The sequence below is a fragment of the Dasypus novemcinctus genome, chromosome 15, assembly GCF_030445035.2.
Source record: "Dasypus novemcinctus isolate mDasNov1 chromosome 15, mDasNov1.1.hap2, whole genome shotgun sequence".
NCBI classification, from domain to species: Eukaryota; Metazoa; Chordata; class Mammalia; order Cingulata; family Dasypodidae; genus Dasypus; species Dasypus novemcinctus.
In genome coordinates this window covers 68,494,976-68,512,546 of record NC_080687.1, presented here as the reverse complement: position 1 = coordinate 68,512,546, position 17,571 = coordinate 68,494,976, and the positions used below count along the sequence as shown (strand labels likewise).

The 17,571-nt window shown below is 34.0% G+C and overlaps 1 protein-coding gene across 1 annotated transcript in view; it reads right to left on the bottom strand.

Annotated features, from left to right (window-relative positions):
* The window catches only part of KLHL1 (kelch like family member 1), a 476,203-nt gene that overhangs the window by 175,953 nt on the left and 282,679 nt on the right, over window positions 1-17,571 (bottom strand). Inside the window, exon 5 of the mRNA XM_004463148.3 lies at window positions 11,416-11,628. Coding sequence (XP_004463205.2) covers window positions 11,416-11,628 — 213 coding nt within the window. The remainder of the gene's footprint in view (window positions 1-11,415; window positions 11,629-17,571) is intronic.

The window sequence follows — 17,571 nt, the reverse complement described above, 5'->3', positions numbered from 1 at the left end:
CACCTGATAGGTTTGAGACTTTATGGATATCCATATATACATATCCATATATATATATACATATTTTTTTTTTACAAATGAGGATCATATATATATTTCCCCATAAAATTTTCTAGTCACATAACTTTGAACAAACATTTTTTCCTTAGGATATTAAACCTATTTTGACTTATAAAATGTTGTAGTCAGATGAAATTTTAGGATCATGAGTCCAGTCTCTTTTCCCTGATGTGCAAACTGAGGTCCAAAAAAGTTAAACTTCCCACAATCAAACAGTGAATTAATGTCTGGGACAAAAGTAGGATCCAAGTGAACAGACTTGTACCAACATATCTACCCTCCTACCAACATCTGCACAACAACATTTTTGCCACTTACCCATTGACTTTTAAATAATCTTTCAATTCTCTTTTCAACAGTCAATCTGCCAACCCATCTGGGCATGAGATACCAACTATACATTCAAAGAAAATACTCATGCTTATATAATGAAATTTTCCTTCTCTTCTGGATCATCCCCATGAGCATACAAACTTGTTTGGCACCACTCTCTCAGTCTGGAGACTATTGATTTGTTGACCTTCAGCTACAAGTGTCTGGTCTGTGAAAACATATCTGGGTTCTTTAAAGACTTTTCCTTTGTCAGCCAGTGCAATAATAAATTTTGACCATTGAGTAGGAGGATAGATTTTGTTTCCCAGTGTGTGTTCACTTCCTCACTGGGGTCCTGGATTGAATTCAGCTTCTGCAGTACCTGTCTCCTACATGGTGGCCAGCAGCACCCAGCAAATTCTCCAAAATCTCCCTCGGGTCCTTTTGTGGAAAAGTGCCTCTAGGATACACCTCTCTGTGAACAGCTTTCTTGCCAGTCTAGAGAGCAGATATTTGGATTTCTGGTAAATTCCAAAGTACAGATTTCCAGCAAAATCCACCAGGGCAGCACCACAGTGATTTTTCTGCCATCCTATGAGCCATGGCTGTTTGGTATCAAACGAGTTCTCTATTTCAGCCTCTGGCAATGGCTATGATGGAATCCATCATTTGTCTTACGGTTAGTGTTTCTCCTTATATCTTCTATTCATATTTGTTTTTTAGAGTTTTCTTAACTTAATACTTTCCAATACTCCAATTCTTTGTTAAATTCAAAAATCAATTGTCAAGCCTGATTCTGTTTTTTGTATCAGCGGCATTTATTTGATAGAGCTGATCACTCATACCTCACTGATTATTCTTCTATTACATTCCTCTGGATATAGGTTCCCTTGGTTTTGATCCTTTCTGGCTAGTTAAGTCCGCTTCAAAACTAGGTTCATTCGTTTTTACCTGCAGCTTTATAGCATTAGAATGTACTCATCCATATCCATCTACAATAACACTTTTTATGATAATGCCTCATATCATGTCTTTAAATTATATCTATGTGCCAACACCTTCCTAATTTATGTCTCTGGCCAGAACTCCAGAACTTCAGACTGATGTATTGGATAACCTATCACACCACACATCTCCACTTAGAGACTTCACAGGCATCTCAAAGTCAGTAGTCCACAGCATCTTCCCTTGGCTGATGGAAATTCCTCCTTCTATTTGTTTAAGTTGAAAAATCCGGGATTATCTTCCTTCCTTCCTTCCTTCCTTCCTTCCTTCCTTCCTTCCTTCCTTCCTTCCTTCCTTCCTTCCTTCCTTCCTTCCTTCCTCCCTCCCTCCCTCCTTTCTTCCTTCCTTCCTTCCTTCCTTCCTTCCTTCCTTCCTTCCTTCCTTCCTTCCTTCCTTCCTTCCTTCCTTCCCTCCCTCCCTCCTTCCTTCTTTCTTTCTTTCTTTCCTCTCTCTTTCTTTCTTTCTTTCTTTCCCCTCATCTAACAAACTCTACTTTAAAATATATGTATAGGGCGGCAGACTTGACCCAGGGGTTGTGCGTCCATCTACCACATGGGAGGTCTGCGGTTCAAACCCCGGGACTCCTTGAACCATGTGCAGCTGGCCCATGTACAGTGCTGATGCGCGCAAGGAGTGCCCTGCCATGTAGGGGTTTCCCCCGCATAGGGGAGCCCCACGCGCAAGGAGTGCGCCCCATAAGGAGAGCCGCACAGCGCCAAAGAAAGTGCAGCCTGCCCAGGAATGGCCCTGCACACACGGAGAGCTGACACAAGATGACACAACAAAAAGAAGTGGACAAAGAAGACGCAGCAAACAGACACAGAGAACAGACAACTGGGGTGGAGGGGGAGGGGAGATAAATAAATAAATAAATAAATTTTAAAAAATAAAATAAAATATATGTAGAATGCAAACATTTCTCTCCATATTCATTAATACTACCCTAATTACCCTCATTTGATCCTCTAAAACCTCTCACCTGTACTAGTACAATCACCTACGGTGTTTCTTTCCTTGTTTCCCTCTAGTCCATTCTCACACTGCAACTAGACAGTGCAATTAAAAGTGTGCAATAGATCATATTTCTCCTCTCCTCAAAACTCTGCAGTGGTTTCCATCACATTACAATGTCCTTACAGACTTACAAGGCTTTCAGTGATTTTCATCTTCACCTTCTCTGAATTCTAACTCTACTAGATAGATCACTCTGATACAGTTGTATAGGCTACCTGCTGTTCCTCAAAGACTAGCATAAACATATTACAAAAATAGCAATGTGGACAAGAGGAAGTGACTATATATATATGTCCCAAATAAAACAGTTATCAAAATAAAAGAATAATTGGATCAATGTAAATTTCTTCTACTAAGGCTTTAGCTATAAGATTTGCTCAGAGATTTAAGAATATTCTTTAGTTTGAGGATCCTAATTTTAATCTCCAAAAGTCATCTCTATAAACTCCATTTAATACATATTAAAGTAGCTTCAAATTGTTAATTTAGTTTTCCCCAAATCTTAAATTAAAACCACTGGAAAATCTGATCTATGATTTAAACTGCTTTGACTTTATTAAAAATGTTTCACATTTTTTGTCCTCTTACAAATTGTTATATCCTATTTTAATTTTATTATTACTATATTAAATAGGCATGAATAAAAAATGAATTCTCTTTAATGTTTAATTCAGAAAAATAGTTCTTGCACTGTGTGGACTCTTGGTAAATGCTATGAATACTATACTTTCATATGTACAAAAATGCTTATAAAGCAATTTAATTTTTAAGTTCATTTTTTTCCCTCATGGGATAGAATTTGTCTTTCTACTTTATTATGCAAGCAATGAAAATGAAACAAAATTTTCTTGTAGCCTGAATCTGTTTTATAATACACAGCTGTCTTAGATATCAGAAACTCTGGTAATTGTTTTAGAAATATATCTAAAAAAAAAAAGAGATAAGAGGTTATATCCTATTCCTGTCTATTTAATAAGAGATTTTTAGTAAAGTATGAAAAATTCTTCCTTGTGACAGTGTTCCTAGCATCCACTATTAGTCCCATTGTAACACCCCATTGTAGAGATTTTTTTCACCTTCCAGAGAATCGAACATCAACAGATTATTAAAATGAGTGAGACTAAAATTCCCAAGACCTAGAATAAAATTTTGTTTGTTTATTAAGCAAATATTTATTGAGTACTGACTATGCCAAATACTTGGTGAATATGACCTTAAAATCTGATTTTCTGTAAAAGATGGTTATAGGGAAAGAGCTTTAAAAAAGAATTCAAAACTAAGCATGAATATGGTAGGTGAAAGTGCTAACAACAGAAACTTTTAAGATAAAATGTGATTAATAATAGAGTCAGGCATGCAATGACCCAGGATGAACAGCATTTTCTGTAGTGGAGTAATACAAAGAGGAGGTTTGTTAGGAACAGTCTATCCCAGCGGATGGCAATATGGTATCATTGATATTGCTTAAAATTTCCAGGACATAGTACTAATAAAAGCAGCTCAATTTTTAGTCTATATTGTTATTCTCTTTAATTCTTTATAAAATATGCAACCACCCTTATTGCATGCACCTGAGACAGGCTTCTCTTACTCCCATCACCTTCTTCCTTTTCATTGTAAGCGTTTCTAGTCCCCAGGATCAGCTGATACAAATGTATTGTACATGGGATTACCTTGCCTTGATCAAGAAAGAGAAGGAAGTTCAGCATGGCTGGAGAGAACTGAGTGACGGTAGGAGATGAGGTCTGAGAAGCAGGAGTAGGGCAGTTCATGCAGAGTCTTGTAGCACAAGGTTTTAGGATTTTATTCTAAGGGCATGATAATCAGAAGTTTGAGGTGAACTGATTCATACTGTAAAATCTCCGTCTGGTTGTTGCTAAATGTTAAATGATTGTAGTGGTCAAGAATTAAAGTGAGAAGACAAGATAGGAGTCTTTTCCAATAGTGCAAGAGAGAAGAAGGGTGGTAGTCTGTTTTACAATGGAAATATGCAACTGTTAGAAAAAAGAGTGAGGATAAGGTTTGGAGCACAGTCAAAAGAACCTTCTAAAAGTTTGAATGTTGAGTACCATGTGAGGAGGAGAACTAAAAATGTTTTAGGCCTGAACAACTGGATGGTTGATAGTGACATTTACTGAGAATGGGGCGAACATGGGGACTTTTGAAATATTCCATCTGGTACATGTGAAGGTAGGATGCCTATTGGATATCCAGTTGGAGATGTCAAATAGTTAACTGGCTTTCAGAGTTTGTTTTTCATGAAAAGTTTAGGACTAGGGATGTAAATTTGGAATTCACAATTTACTTCTATGTGGTATATAAAAATATGGGAGTTAATGGTATTTTCTATGCATAGGATATGGTAGCCTGGGGCATTGAAACATGATTAGGAGAAGAAATAGAGATGACAATTAAGTAGAGAGTAGGCAGTAACTGCCAAATGCGCTGAGAAGTGAAGAAGAAGAAAACTAGTGAGATGTGAGAAAAATGACTGTTTACGGTCTTCAGTGATCTTGAGCAGTGGAAAGGACTGATTGGAGTGGATTGAAGATGGAAGGAAGGCTATGATTCAGTAGAAAATAGCTATCAGCAACAACTCCTTGTTTTGCTGGAAAATAGAACAAAAAAATGGACCAGTTGGTGGGAAGGAATATGAGGAGTTTCTTTTGCTCTTTTTAAATGTTTGAAACAACATAGTCCTGTAAGTTGATTGCACTGATCTGATAAAGAATTAAAAATTTATCACGTAAAAAGGAGAAGTGATCATTGTAGAATCCCTGTGGCAAGAAACATGGCACAGGAAACACAAAATTCCCTTGATGAAAACAAAGGCTCTTATTCTATTGTAGGAGAGTAAAGAGTTTTGGGTTAGTTTTCAAATTCCCCAGTGCTCTGTTATACCAGGAGAATAAGTGATGTGTGTATTTATGTGCTTGTGACTGTTTTTACATATCATTTGTTACATTGATACTCCTGTTGATTTATAAGTCTGTTGAAAGGGAACGCTTCTGTATTTTCTTAATGTTTTAATATGGACTGTGAATGCATAATAGGATAAATTATGAATATAAATAGTATTTAAGCTAAATCTATAAGATTTTAGAAGTATATGTTGTCCATGCATTTCTGATTTAAAGGTTTGTTTCTTTTAGGGAAAAATAAAACTGTTCCAATTTTTTCCACTTTTATAGTCTTAGTTTTGTAGACAAGACTACAATAATGGCCTGTTATATTCATTAATTAATCAGACAACAAGCAAATCAGAGGGGAAAAAACCCAGAAGAGAAAAAAAAAAAAAATAACAAAGACTGGTAATGAATTGTGTTAATATGTTTCATTAATTCTCTTTGTCTTACTCATTTGTAAGAGTTAAACGTTTTCTTTTTCCCTTTGTAAAGAAAAGATAAATAACACGCTAAACAGTGAACATTTAAGTTGACAAATTTGGAGAAATGTGGGATTTATCAGGGAGTAGTTTGCCTATGCCTGCTTTCAGAAGTAAAATAAAAACATATAAATAACTCAGAAAGTAACCTACTCTATAGATCTTACACTGTGATTTATGAATGCTCTTTTTATATTGATTTGCTCTTTGTCCCTTCACTTGCTTTTCATCAGGTTTCTCAATTGTCACTAAAAATTTTATGGACAACAGATTTTTATGTCACCAGTATCTGATTATTTGTCACATTTCCAATGGAGTGCAGGTTGAAGATCTCTCCCTTCTTTCTTATATTGCTATACTACCATAAATAATCTTTTAGGATATATTTATTACATATTTCCATAGATATAATAATTCATTTCTGTAAAATAGAAATAACATTTGTTTTCTAAAGTTAAACATTTAAATGAGCCTTTATTTTATTGTATTGTATTGTATTAAACTCTATTCCTTTAAACTTAGGCAATATTTTACTATTCCATTTCAATTGTTATATTTCCTTTTCCTTTTTTCTACAGAAAATAAAAGTGAATGTGTGTACGCACAGAAACATATATACTGATGCATAGTTCTCTTAAAAGGCAATATGTTTGCTTGCTAGAAATCTGTGAGGAATCTTTCTCCTTGCTGTCTCAAAAGAGATAAACAATATAAATTCTAAGATACAAAACAAAGTTTATATTTATCTGCAATATCCTAAATAATCTCTGACTGTTATAAAACTGAGTTTTCCTAAATACCTTTTGGCTTGATTATATATACAGTTACATTCCCTTGATTTTTAGAGCAGCATGCCTCCACTTTCTAACTCACTTATTAGGAAAAAACACACTATAATTCCTTTACTTCTATGTATTTTAAAATACATGTATTATAAATAAATACTTATATACATTTTATGCATATAGAGCTTTTGGAACCAGTTAAAGGGAGCAGAAATAAAAGTTTAAAATTTTAAAGCATGTTATGGCAATGCTTTTGTTGCATCCTGGAAAAGGGAAATAAAGAAATATGATTAAGTCAAATCAGGTCTGCTCCCTGTAAGTGGATAACACTCACTTTCTCTAAAATGACTGAAATTTCCACAATTTTTCCCAATTCTGTTTAAATTTTTAAACTTCAGAGTACTCAAGTAAAATATGGATACTCAGATAAAATTCTATTCCTCATTTATTTTAAAAAATAATAGAAACCAATCAGCATTTTGTAGACCAGAATTATCTCCTTTCTTTCATTTTCCTCTGGTCTTCTGATAGAAAAGTCAAGTAATTTATTTCAGTATTGGTTATTGTATTTGAATAGAGGATCAAATAAAAATTGTTGCTTCTGTGTCTTTTTATTTCTTCTCTCATAATCATTTCTGAAGCCTACTTTTTCTGCTATATTCTCACTTAAAATCCATATTCTCTACCAAGATTTATATCTTCATTATACTTTGCTATGCCAATATAAAATAATTTATACTTCATAATAGCTTATGTTAATTTATAAATAATAAGAGTGTATCAGAACAGATCTTTCTCTTGTGTACTTAAAAAATAACAAAAGACAGATACACATAATAAGTCTAGCAATAAAAAGAAATCATGATAATCTAGATTGTGAGAAATGATTGCACTGAAATCTTCCCAAGTCAATTTGGTCAATTGCCTGAGGAATTTAAGTGAAGACTACTGCTGTTATTTAAATTCCTTTCTTTGTCATTCAACCATGGCTCAATATGTTTACATTGTTAGTAAAGTCTTTGTCACTGCCTTTATTTTTAGTTTATAAAAAAATCCAAAAAATAAAATAAAATATTAGAAAATGAAAATGCCATAATTTTTCATGCATTTTTAAAAAAGATCCATAGAACTGCATTACTATAAAAGTACTTACAAATTCTTTAGATTAATTTTATCCCAGAATCATATATTTTCTCTATATTTATGTGTGTTTGCCTTAAATATCTATGTAAATCATTCCATCCTTTGTCTTTTCCACTGTTGCCTTGGTCAGTTACTTTGTTATTGTTGCTTAACAATATTGTAAGCAGCTCACAACATGTCTTCCAAATATTGTTCCCTCACCCATCTCAAGACAGTCATGTCTGCAGGAAACACTATACAAAAAAAACACAAACCAAATTCTTCTCTTAAGTCTTCTTAAATTGGATGAACAAGATTCCCACTTTCTTAAAGAATTATACCAAATAGTATCTTCTTTTGAAAGTAAACCATTATCTTACCAGAAATATGGTGATTCATCATCCTTTAACTATCCTAGTGCTTTAAAATACATTGTTTTTAAAATATATTGTGTTTTGTTATATCACTTTTCTAATTTCTTTTGAATATAAATCCTTTGTGCTATATATATATATAGCACAAAGGATTTATATATATATATATATATAATCCTTGCTTTAATATATTCCCAGTGAATTGCATTATTCCAAAGAGCTTAAACTTAATGAATGATTGAGAAAAGAATGGCTGTTCCCAGTAGTTTTATTTCAGTATTATTTAGTATTTTTTCTGCTGTCAGCATACTTTTAACTTTTCTACCCTCATTAATGGCAAAATCTTGTTGTGATATGTCCTCCAATAACTGCCCCTATGATTTAAACTTTTCTCTAATTATTTTTTTCTTTCTTTTTCTCTCATTTCACTACTTTATTGTGTTTTCAGTTGCACAGAGCACAGTTGTTCTTGGTAGCAACACACACACACAAATGCATGCAGGCAACATGCCCATGCAAACTGTTCGAAGGTTATAAGACATATGCTTTAAGCATGCTAAGAATTAAAGGTAAGACCTTTTTTTTTCTTAAGAGTTCCATGAAAAAGGAAAGAGTATGTTTCTGATCATCATAACAGCTTTTCTAGAAGACCCTGAGATACTTAGCAGATTCACAAGTTCATCTAAAAGTCTGGAAAAGTCTTGTTCAATTGAATCCTTTTTTTCAGATTTATTTTATTTATTTCTCTCCCCTTCCCTCTGGCCCCCAGTTGTCTGTTCTCTGTGCCCATTTGCTGTGCGTTCTTCTTTTTGTCCACTTCTGTTGTTGTCAGCGGCACGGGAATCTGTCTTTCTTTTTGTTGCTTCATCTTGTTGTGTCAGCTCTCCATGTGGGCAGTGACATTCCTGGGCAGGCTGCACTTTCTTTCATGCTGTGCGGCTCTCTTTATGGGGCACACTCCTTGTGCGTGGGGCTCCCCTACACAGGGGACACCCCTGCATGTCACGGCACTCCTTGCGCATCAGCACTGCACATGGGCCAGCTCCACACAGGTCAAGGAGGCCCAGGGTTTACCCGTGGACCTCCCATGTGGTAGACGGATGCCCTAACCACTGGGCCAAGTCCGCTTCCCCAATTGAATCCTTTTTAAACTCTATTTGACTTTAAGGTAAATATGAAGTCAAACACAGAAATAAATAGTTCACCAGTTTCCTCACAGTAGAAAGAAGAACCACATTAAAATCAGATATTCATGAAGTAAAATCTGAACTCCACAGCTTAATCAGAAGATGAAAATTATTCTGTTTCTCAATTTACTCATTTGGAAAATGGAAAAAATATATACTGAATAGGGGTATTATAGAAATTAAATAAAACATATGTTAAGTTTGCATAGAAAGAGGGAACTCAATCCATATTAGTCCCTCTCCTATCTCTCTTCTTTCTTCAAAAATTGCTGGATCAGGATATTTTTATGGTTCTTCAGGTAGGAGCAAATACCATGTATTCGGAACAAACACCATGAAATGAATAACATTTATTCACGAGAGAAATATCTCTGCATAAGTTGATATCTGGTCAGCCCAGGTTTGCAGGAAAAGTGGATTTTCTACTAGCAATGTGACCTCCGAAAATGATTTAACCTCTTTGAAACTGTTCCTTGTTCTGTACAATATAATTAATAGTCTCTACCTTGCAGCTACATTGCTAAGATTAGGAATATAAGTGTAAAATGCTTATAATGATGTGTAGCCATTAATATTAGTTTAAGAAATGACATCTTTTCCCATATCCAAAGGTATTTGTGAAAAGAAATGTTTTTTACCCTTTCTTCCTATACATGTTTTAATGATTTTTTAAAAAAATTTATGAAAGCTTACATAAAGTCATGTCATAATGATATGTTTATAATGTTTCAAACTTGAGAGATGAAGACTGGAATTAAACTCAATGGATTCCCTTATTTTAACAAACAGCTGAAATGTCAGCCATTTGCAGTCTGACAAAGGATTCCCAGACTCAAAATATCTGATTTCAGAATACAGGGTGGTGGATTCAGAAAAATCCGGTGTTAGGCATCACAATTTATTATTTGTCCAGTTACTTAAACAGATGTTTCACTCTCTTCTTAAAGATCTTGGTGTTAAGATAAGCCCATATAGTAATAACTTGTTCAGACAGGACTGCCATTCATTCTTTCACTCTGCCTTTATACCTCTTCTCAACTAAAGAACCAATAGAAACTCAAATAGTACTTTATGGGTAGAACTTCATTTTTACACACTTCAGGACACTTTCCAATCTTAACATTTGATAAGCAATGCTATGTCTTTACTTATACTACCACTACATGCTTGTCTACTATTCTTTCTCAATTTCTTAATTCCCTGTCTAACATCCATAGTTATATAAATATCAGTAACAATTTTAACAGTGTTTTTTGGATCAAAATGAAGGATCTGATAAATTTTATAAGCTCCCCTCCCTCCAACCACAAAATGTACACAAACACCATTTATTATTTCAGAAATTATAACCTCTGTCAAATTTATTTGTGGAGAACCTGAAAAACCATAGACCCCAGGTTAACAATGCTATACATACATAATATGCATTACAAGTTAGTTATATACGAAGTAGGGAGAACTAGTACACCTTTCCTCGCCAGCTTAGTGAACATGGCTTTTGTCTACAATTTCCCCATGTCTCACTTATCTTATTCATAAAATGAGTTTCTTGGATTATATGGTGTCCAGATTTTCCTTAGCCCCAATTATAAAGATTCTATAATTCATTTGCTAAGTGCTGATATTTTATAATTCACTACCATTCAGTAAGGGGTAATATCTTCTATAGATGTTTGAAATGTCATGCATTGGGCCATAAGCAGGACCCTTGTATGCCCAAAGAATATGTGCTTTCAAGAAAGTATGATCACATATTTGCATCTCAGGTCAAATTTTGACATATATGTAAAATAGGGAATTAATAACTACAGTATTTTTAATCTTCAGGATATTGAATTGAGATTAACTGCTTAGCATATATTATCTTATTTGATTCTAACAATACTTTTGCATGGCAGAACAATTCTATTTTATAAATGAAAAAACTGCAGATCAGAGAATTTAAGTGATATTATGTTAGTAATGTAAGTGACCAAGAGTCAATAAGTGGCTGGGATTTAAAACCATGGTCCATCACCCATCATTTTCCCATCATTAACAAACTTAAAAAGAGTACTTGATTGAAACAAAAATAATGTATAAATAAGTTTTTGAAAGAAGATTGTTTTGTTTACTTTTAAATTAAGATTTATCAGCAACTTGTAGTTATCAAAACTGTCACATGTAATTACCTGTGGTGGAAGCAGTGGCAATCTTATAAAGGCAAGAAGCATACTTAGATCATTGCATCTCCTTTGCATGTCATACTTGACCCACATCATTAATGCATGGAAAATGGTTTCTTCGTCAGGAACATTTACATCATCACTGGCCAGGAGTTTATGGAGTTCCTCAGCTGGAAGGAGTAAAAACTCTTGATTTCTGATAACTTCCATTATGTTTTCCTGCAGGAAGAAAACATCTTGGCATAAATTCTGCTTCACTTTTACTTAGCTAGGCAAGCATCTCAGAAATAAATGAGAAAAGCAGTCAATAACCTTTGTTCTCTTTATAACATAATCCTTGAGACTCAGTCCTTCAGAAACAAGAAGCTGTTAAGATGAAAGCATTTTAATTGTAATTGAAGTGTAAATGTATCCAAGACAGAGAAGATCTTGTAATAACTGGGGGATTATAATGTTGAGCTTTGTTATGCAGGCAGAATGTACTAAGTGATTAAATGTCTCAAGTGAACTGCTATGGAAGAATATGAAAACAATAACATTTCAAAAATTTAAAAAGCTTATCTATGATATCCATATGTCATGAAGTGGGACTAGACTTACATAGAGAAAACTAATACCATAAGATGCATTATTGCTCATTCAAAATGGAAAAAGCACTACAGTTAGGCTATGGAGGTCCTAAAACCCAACGTGTCCCACCCTCTTATTTTCTCTCATATTTATCCCCTCTCATGGTGGCTTCTCTGGTTTAATTCAGATTCCAATTTTTCATTTCTGGTTTGCCGCCATAATCTCCTAATCATCTCCCATTTGTAGTATGTATATCCCTGACACAACAGTTCCCAAATTGCAGTCTAATCTTTGGTGCATTTGAGGTTATTATAAGCCGTAAGCTCCTTGAGACAAGGGCCTTGACTTATGCACCTTTTTATCCTGGTGTAGAGTCTGGAACACAGAGGGGACACATCTACCCTAATGGCCAGTGCCCATTTATCTGTTCAGATTCAGACTAATCATTCTCTGAGAAGAAAACTCACCCATGTTACAAGTGTATCTTAGGAAGTGGAGTTTCCTCAACTTTCATAAGAGAATGTTAACTTTTACATCCTCTCCAGTCTTTTGTCATACTTATTTAAATTTAGTTGACATCACGGAGTAACAGATTTCGGGAAATTGTTTTGTTCCTGATTTTCCTTTTTGCCTAATACAGTGCTATGTAAATTATAGATGCTCACTAGCTGTTTACTGCATGAACAAATTTAGCATTCAGAGATGAAGTGCCACCAAATTTCTGTAACAATCTACAATGAGGTAATGATGTTTCTGAAGATGCTTTAAAGGATTTTTTTGTCCATCTATTTTTTTCCAGTTACTCAAAAATCTATACCTATTTTACTACAATGGAATTGTGTAGCTGCTTTGTATGGTATATTGCGAGATCCCATAAAAATCAGTCATATGAATCTGTTGGTGGTATCCCTCATAAAGATAGTGTTCAAGGCATATTTCATTATATTTTATAGTATCTTCTTTATGATAGCCTTTGAGGGAAATTTCTTTTAGGCTTTGGTAGGAGGAATAATTGCACTTCTTTTGAGTAAATTGGTTTGCTTTTATCATGGACATTGTAAATTAAAAACCAATCAAATTTCTCTCTTTACGCAGCTACTAGAAAACAGAGGAAAATTGAAATCCACCTGGTAAAATAGGATATCTATAGCCTTCTATAGTTTGATTTCTTTCTCAGATGGCTTTGATAATGGTTTCATCTAGTATCAGTGCATTAAATTCTTTCTTATTTTATTCCTGCATCTAATTTAGAGAATATTTCTATTATTTTAAATCCTCTGTAAATCTTATCTTTTGTGAATAAGCAATGTTGTTTGTAAAACCTACTATAAATAAACTAAACATTAGAAAGCAGGTATTAGATATAATTGTCATTCATTATTGTTCATATATGATTTTTAATATTCTTTCCTTTATATATCATAGAATTTTGAATTTCTATTTGCCACTCCCCCATCAGTCCTCCTTTGGTGATAATAACTCATCTGTTATTTGCAATCTAGCTTCCGTCAATTAGTTGTACCACTTTTATTATATTTTACTCTTAAAAGAACAAATATCATTTCACATTTATCTTTTTACTAACCCATGGACCTTAACTAACTACTTCTTTTCTGTGAAGTTCTAATAACAAGAGACATCTACATACTTTGGCCTGTCTGCATTTTGTATAATACCTTTCTTTAAGTTTATTCAGTCATTCACTCAACATTTATTGAACACCTAACATGTGGTCCTAGATTATTATTGTTAGTAGGACAAAATGTAATGTGCCTAAAAAAGTTTACCACATCTGGATCACCTATAAAAAAAGTGCAGTACTTAGAAAGTAACCATGTTTTCAGTAGGAAATGAGAAGGAAGAGATTATCATCAGTTCATAAAACCTTGCTTTCAAAAGTACCTAGAATAGTAGGCATGAGTTTAAATTTGAAAAAGGGAAATGAAGAGCTATGAAATTTTTTTTTTAGTTATGAAATTTTGACCAATAGAAAACCATGTAACAAAAACATAACAGCATGTAATATACCATGTGGTGCCATATTTGGCTTGTCAGTTTGATTGAGAATGAGTACACAAAACTAGTGAAAGAATAGATTAGGCCAGATAATGTAATAAATACATTTATTCTAAAACTTTGAAAGTCTCTCTATTAAATGGAAACAACAGAAAGTTTTGGGTACAAAATATAAGTTGCCAATTTATAAGACGCAACATCCATCTTAAATATAGAAATAAAGACAAAAATCCCCACCTAATCTACTTTTGCTGTTTCATGGTATTTTAAAATTCTTCACTAGTTAGAAATAATCATATAGTTTTGTTTCATTCTAAATTGGAAGCTTTGTACCAGTTTTTGTTGTTGTTGTTGTTAAACTATTTATTGAATTTAACATAAACAGAATTTCCAGTATTCCTTTTCTTCTGTCCCTTAATTATTGTTTACTCTTTCCTGTTATTATAAGTAATCTTATCAATAAGTAGTAAGTCAATTGAAATTCTAAGAGAAATATCTTTTATTCTATACATAATTTTGAAAGTTAGCTAAAAATTAATGGTAATATTAGGTCCAGTAGAAGATAAGTAAATTTTATTAACTATCATATTTCAGCTATTGTTAGTTTAAAATATGGATATTAAATTGTATTAAATTATTTTTAATGTCTAGATAATTTTAACACAGACTTTAATTTTGTTTTCTTCAGTAATGTCTAACAAGGCAACAAATTGTATAATATTATGGATAACTCAGAGAAACCTTTGCTATGAAAATCAACTGAATGTAGACCTGTGCTGCACCATTTTGCACTCAGTCATCTTGGGTAAATTAATCCTGTGCCAGAACCAACACCGAATCTCTAGCTAGATCCCAAAGCACCAGAGGTTTTCTGTAAGGCATAATTTATATAATTGTCCTTAAAAAATTATTTATAGATAGATGAATTCTTCAAATGTTCATGCTACCAAATAAATGGAAAATTGAAGGGAGAGTCTGGGAATTGGCTATTCAGGCATCTATGATTAAGATTTATTGTATAAATAAACTTTGGCAGAAAGTCATAGAATTTTAAAATTAAAATTCCTTAAATATCTTTTGCAAGTAAAGTTTTAAGAGTTTCACTATTTGTGGTACTACAGTTTTCAAAAACTGGACTGACACCTATACCTTTTGACCTTAGTAGTAGCCTTGTTTCTATTATATTCTAAAAGGGATTTAAAGAAGTTCTGTTAAAATTCTCACATAAACCTATGCAAATATGGCAATTATTTCCAATCATTTAAATGATTATTTCTAAGTTATCTATTTTATAGAATAATTCTTTTAATAAATATTAGGATTCCTATGACTCAAAGGAGTGCAAGTAACAGAAAAAAAAAAAAGGTCCATTTTTGCATCAACATCTTTTTTATCTTTTTTCTATTTTCTGTGGAATCTAAACATTCTAGAAAGGAAAGGGGTACCTCTCAAAGGACTTCTTGTAACAGTTACCTTAAGGTTGCTACACTGACATAATTGCTGTCAAGAGTCTAACCATGTCAGGTTGTAAAACCAATTTTCCTGGATTTAGATTATTCACCTTGCCTAAATTTTTAATCTTTGTGTCAAAGTTTCTGCCTGAGCCTGTGAAAAGTACTTTATGGTTTCAAAGGGAATGATGCCTCATTATGAGATAGTTATACCTTGTTATTTTACAGATGAGAATGCTGAAGCTCAGTGGGCATTCTGCATAGACACATGACTAGTCAAGATAAACCTGCAGGGAAGCAGGCTTGGCCCAGTGGTTAGGGTGTCCATCTACCACATGGGAGGTCCATGGTTCAAACCCCGGGCCTCCTTGACCCGTGGGTAGCTGGCCAACATGCAGTGCTGATGTGTGCAAGGAGTGCTGTGCCACTGCAGGGGTGACCGCACGCAGGGGAGCCCCATGATCAAGTAAGCCCAGTGCGAAAGAAAGTTCAGCCTGCCCAGGAATGGTGCTGCACACACGGAGAGCTGACACAATAAGATGATGCAACAAAAGAAAACACAGATTCCCGTGCTGCTGACAACAACAGAAGCGGACAAAGAACATACAGCAAATAGACACAGAGAACAGACAACTGGGATTGGTGGGGGGGAGGGGAGAGAAATAAATAAAATACAAAAAATTAAAAATTAAAAAAAATACCTTTAAAAATACATATATATACATATGAAGCTGCATTAGGAATTCAGTCTTGGGTCTGTAAGTCTATGAAACTTCCCATGACACTACGTGGGCTATCAATCCTTTGGCCTTTGGTTAATTCTGGTTCTCCTCTGCAAATACATATATATATTTTAAATGTTACCAGGACCAGGGAATAAGCATGGGACCTCCTATGTGGGAAGTCAACACTCAGCCACTGAGTCACATTGGCTCCCCAGAGTTTTTTTGTTTGTTTGTTTGCTTGTTGTTTGTTTTTGTTTTTAGAAGGCACCAGGAATTCGGTCCAGGACCTCCCATGTGGGAAGCAGGTGCCCAACCACTTGAGCCACATCTGTTCCCTTCTGCACATCTGTTTTGGAGTAACTATCTTACTATGACCTTGGCAACATATATGCATCTTGATTCTTGAGTGCTCACCTACATCTTGTTTCCAACTGCCTTTTGATATTCTGGCATCCACATTGAGGAATGGTGGTAAAGAGAACTGACTTTAGATAGGTGACTAGGATTTAAATACCAAGCTTACCACTTTCTGGCTGTGTGACATGAGGAATTTGTTTAGCCCTCTGGGCCTGATTTCCTATCTATAAATGAGGATAAAAATAATATCCACCTTAAAGCACTCTTGTGATTATTAAATATAAAGATTAAAGCAAATTTATTGTGCGTAAAGAAATGCTTGACACATAGACATTATTACAGTGCACCTGACTCTTCTTTTCACTTCAACTTCCTATTGCTAGCTACATAACTTATTTTTTTATCATCTCTGTTTCTTTCCTAATTATCCAATCAATAAGATTTTGAGTTCTTGCTTTATGCCTAATACGTGTTTAATACTGCAAACTCAGACACAAAAACGAAATGTCTGAACCTTAAGAAATTCATTCCTTTATAAGAAGGACAGTATGATGCTATAAGAGAGATACATACACTTCAAGAAAAGAGAAAAATGGAGGATTTAATAGGGTCCAGAGGATGAGACTGAAAATGTTATAAAGGAGGCCAGGAGAGTTCAACTAAAGAGATAGTCACCTCTTCTCTCTGGAATAACTATTCTCAAGACAAGGAAATATTTATCACAGGGTCAGAGATTCTGAGATTTATAAAGAAATGTTGATGTCATTTAGTTAATGTAAATGTAATTAATATCATTATATAGCAGTAAGACAAAATGGGAATTTCTGCTACCTCACAAAACTTCAAATTGCAAGCAATCATTACAGTCACGTAATTTAATTTACACCCTCATATACTATTTCTGTGCAATGTTCACTCAATTATACCTTTCAGTGATGGGAAATTCATTACCCTAAGATGAGGCCATATCATTGTTGAGTAGCAGTGTCAGAAGATTGTCCTAATTTTGAATTAAAATCTGCCGTATTACTATTTTATTTTTA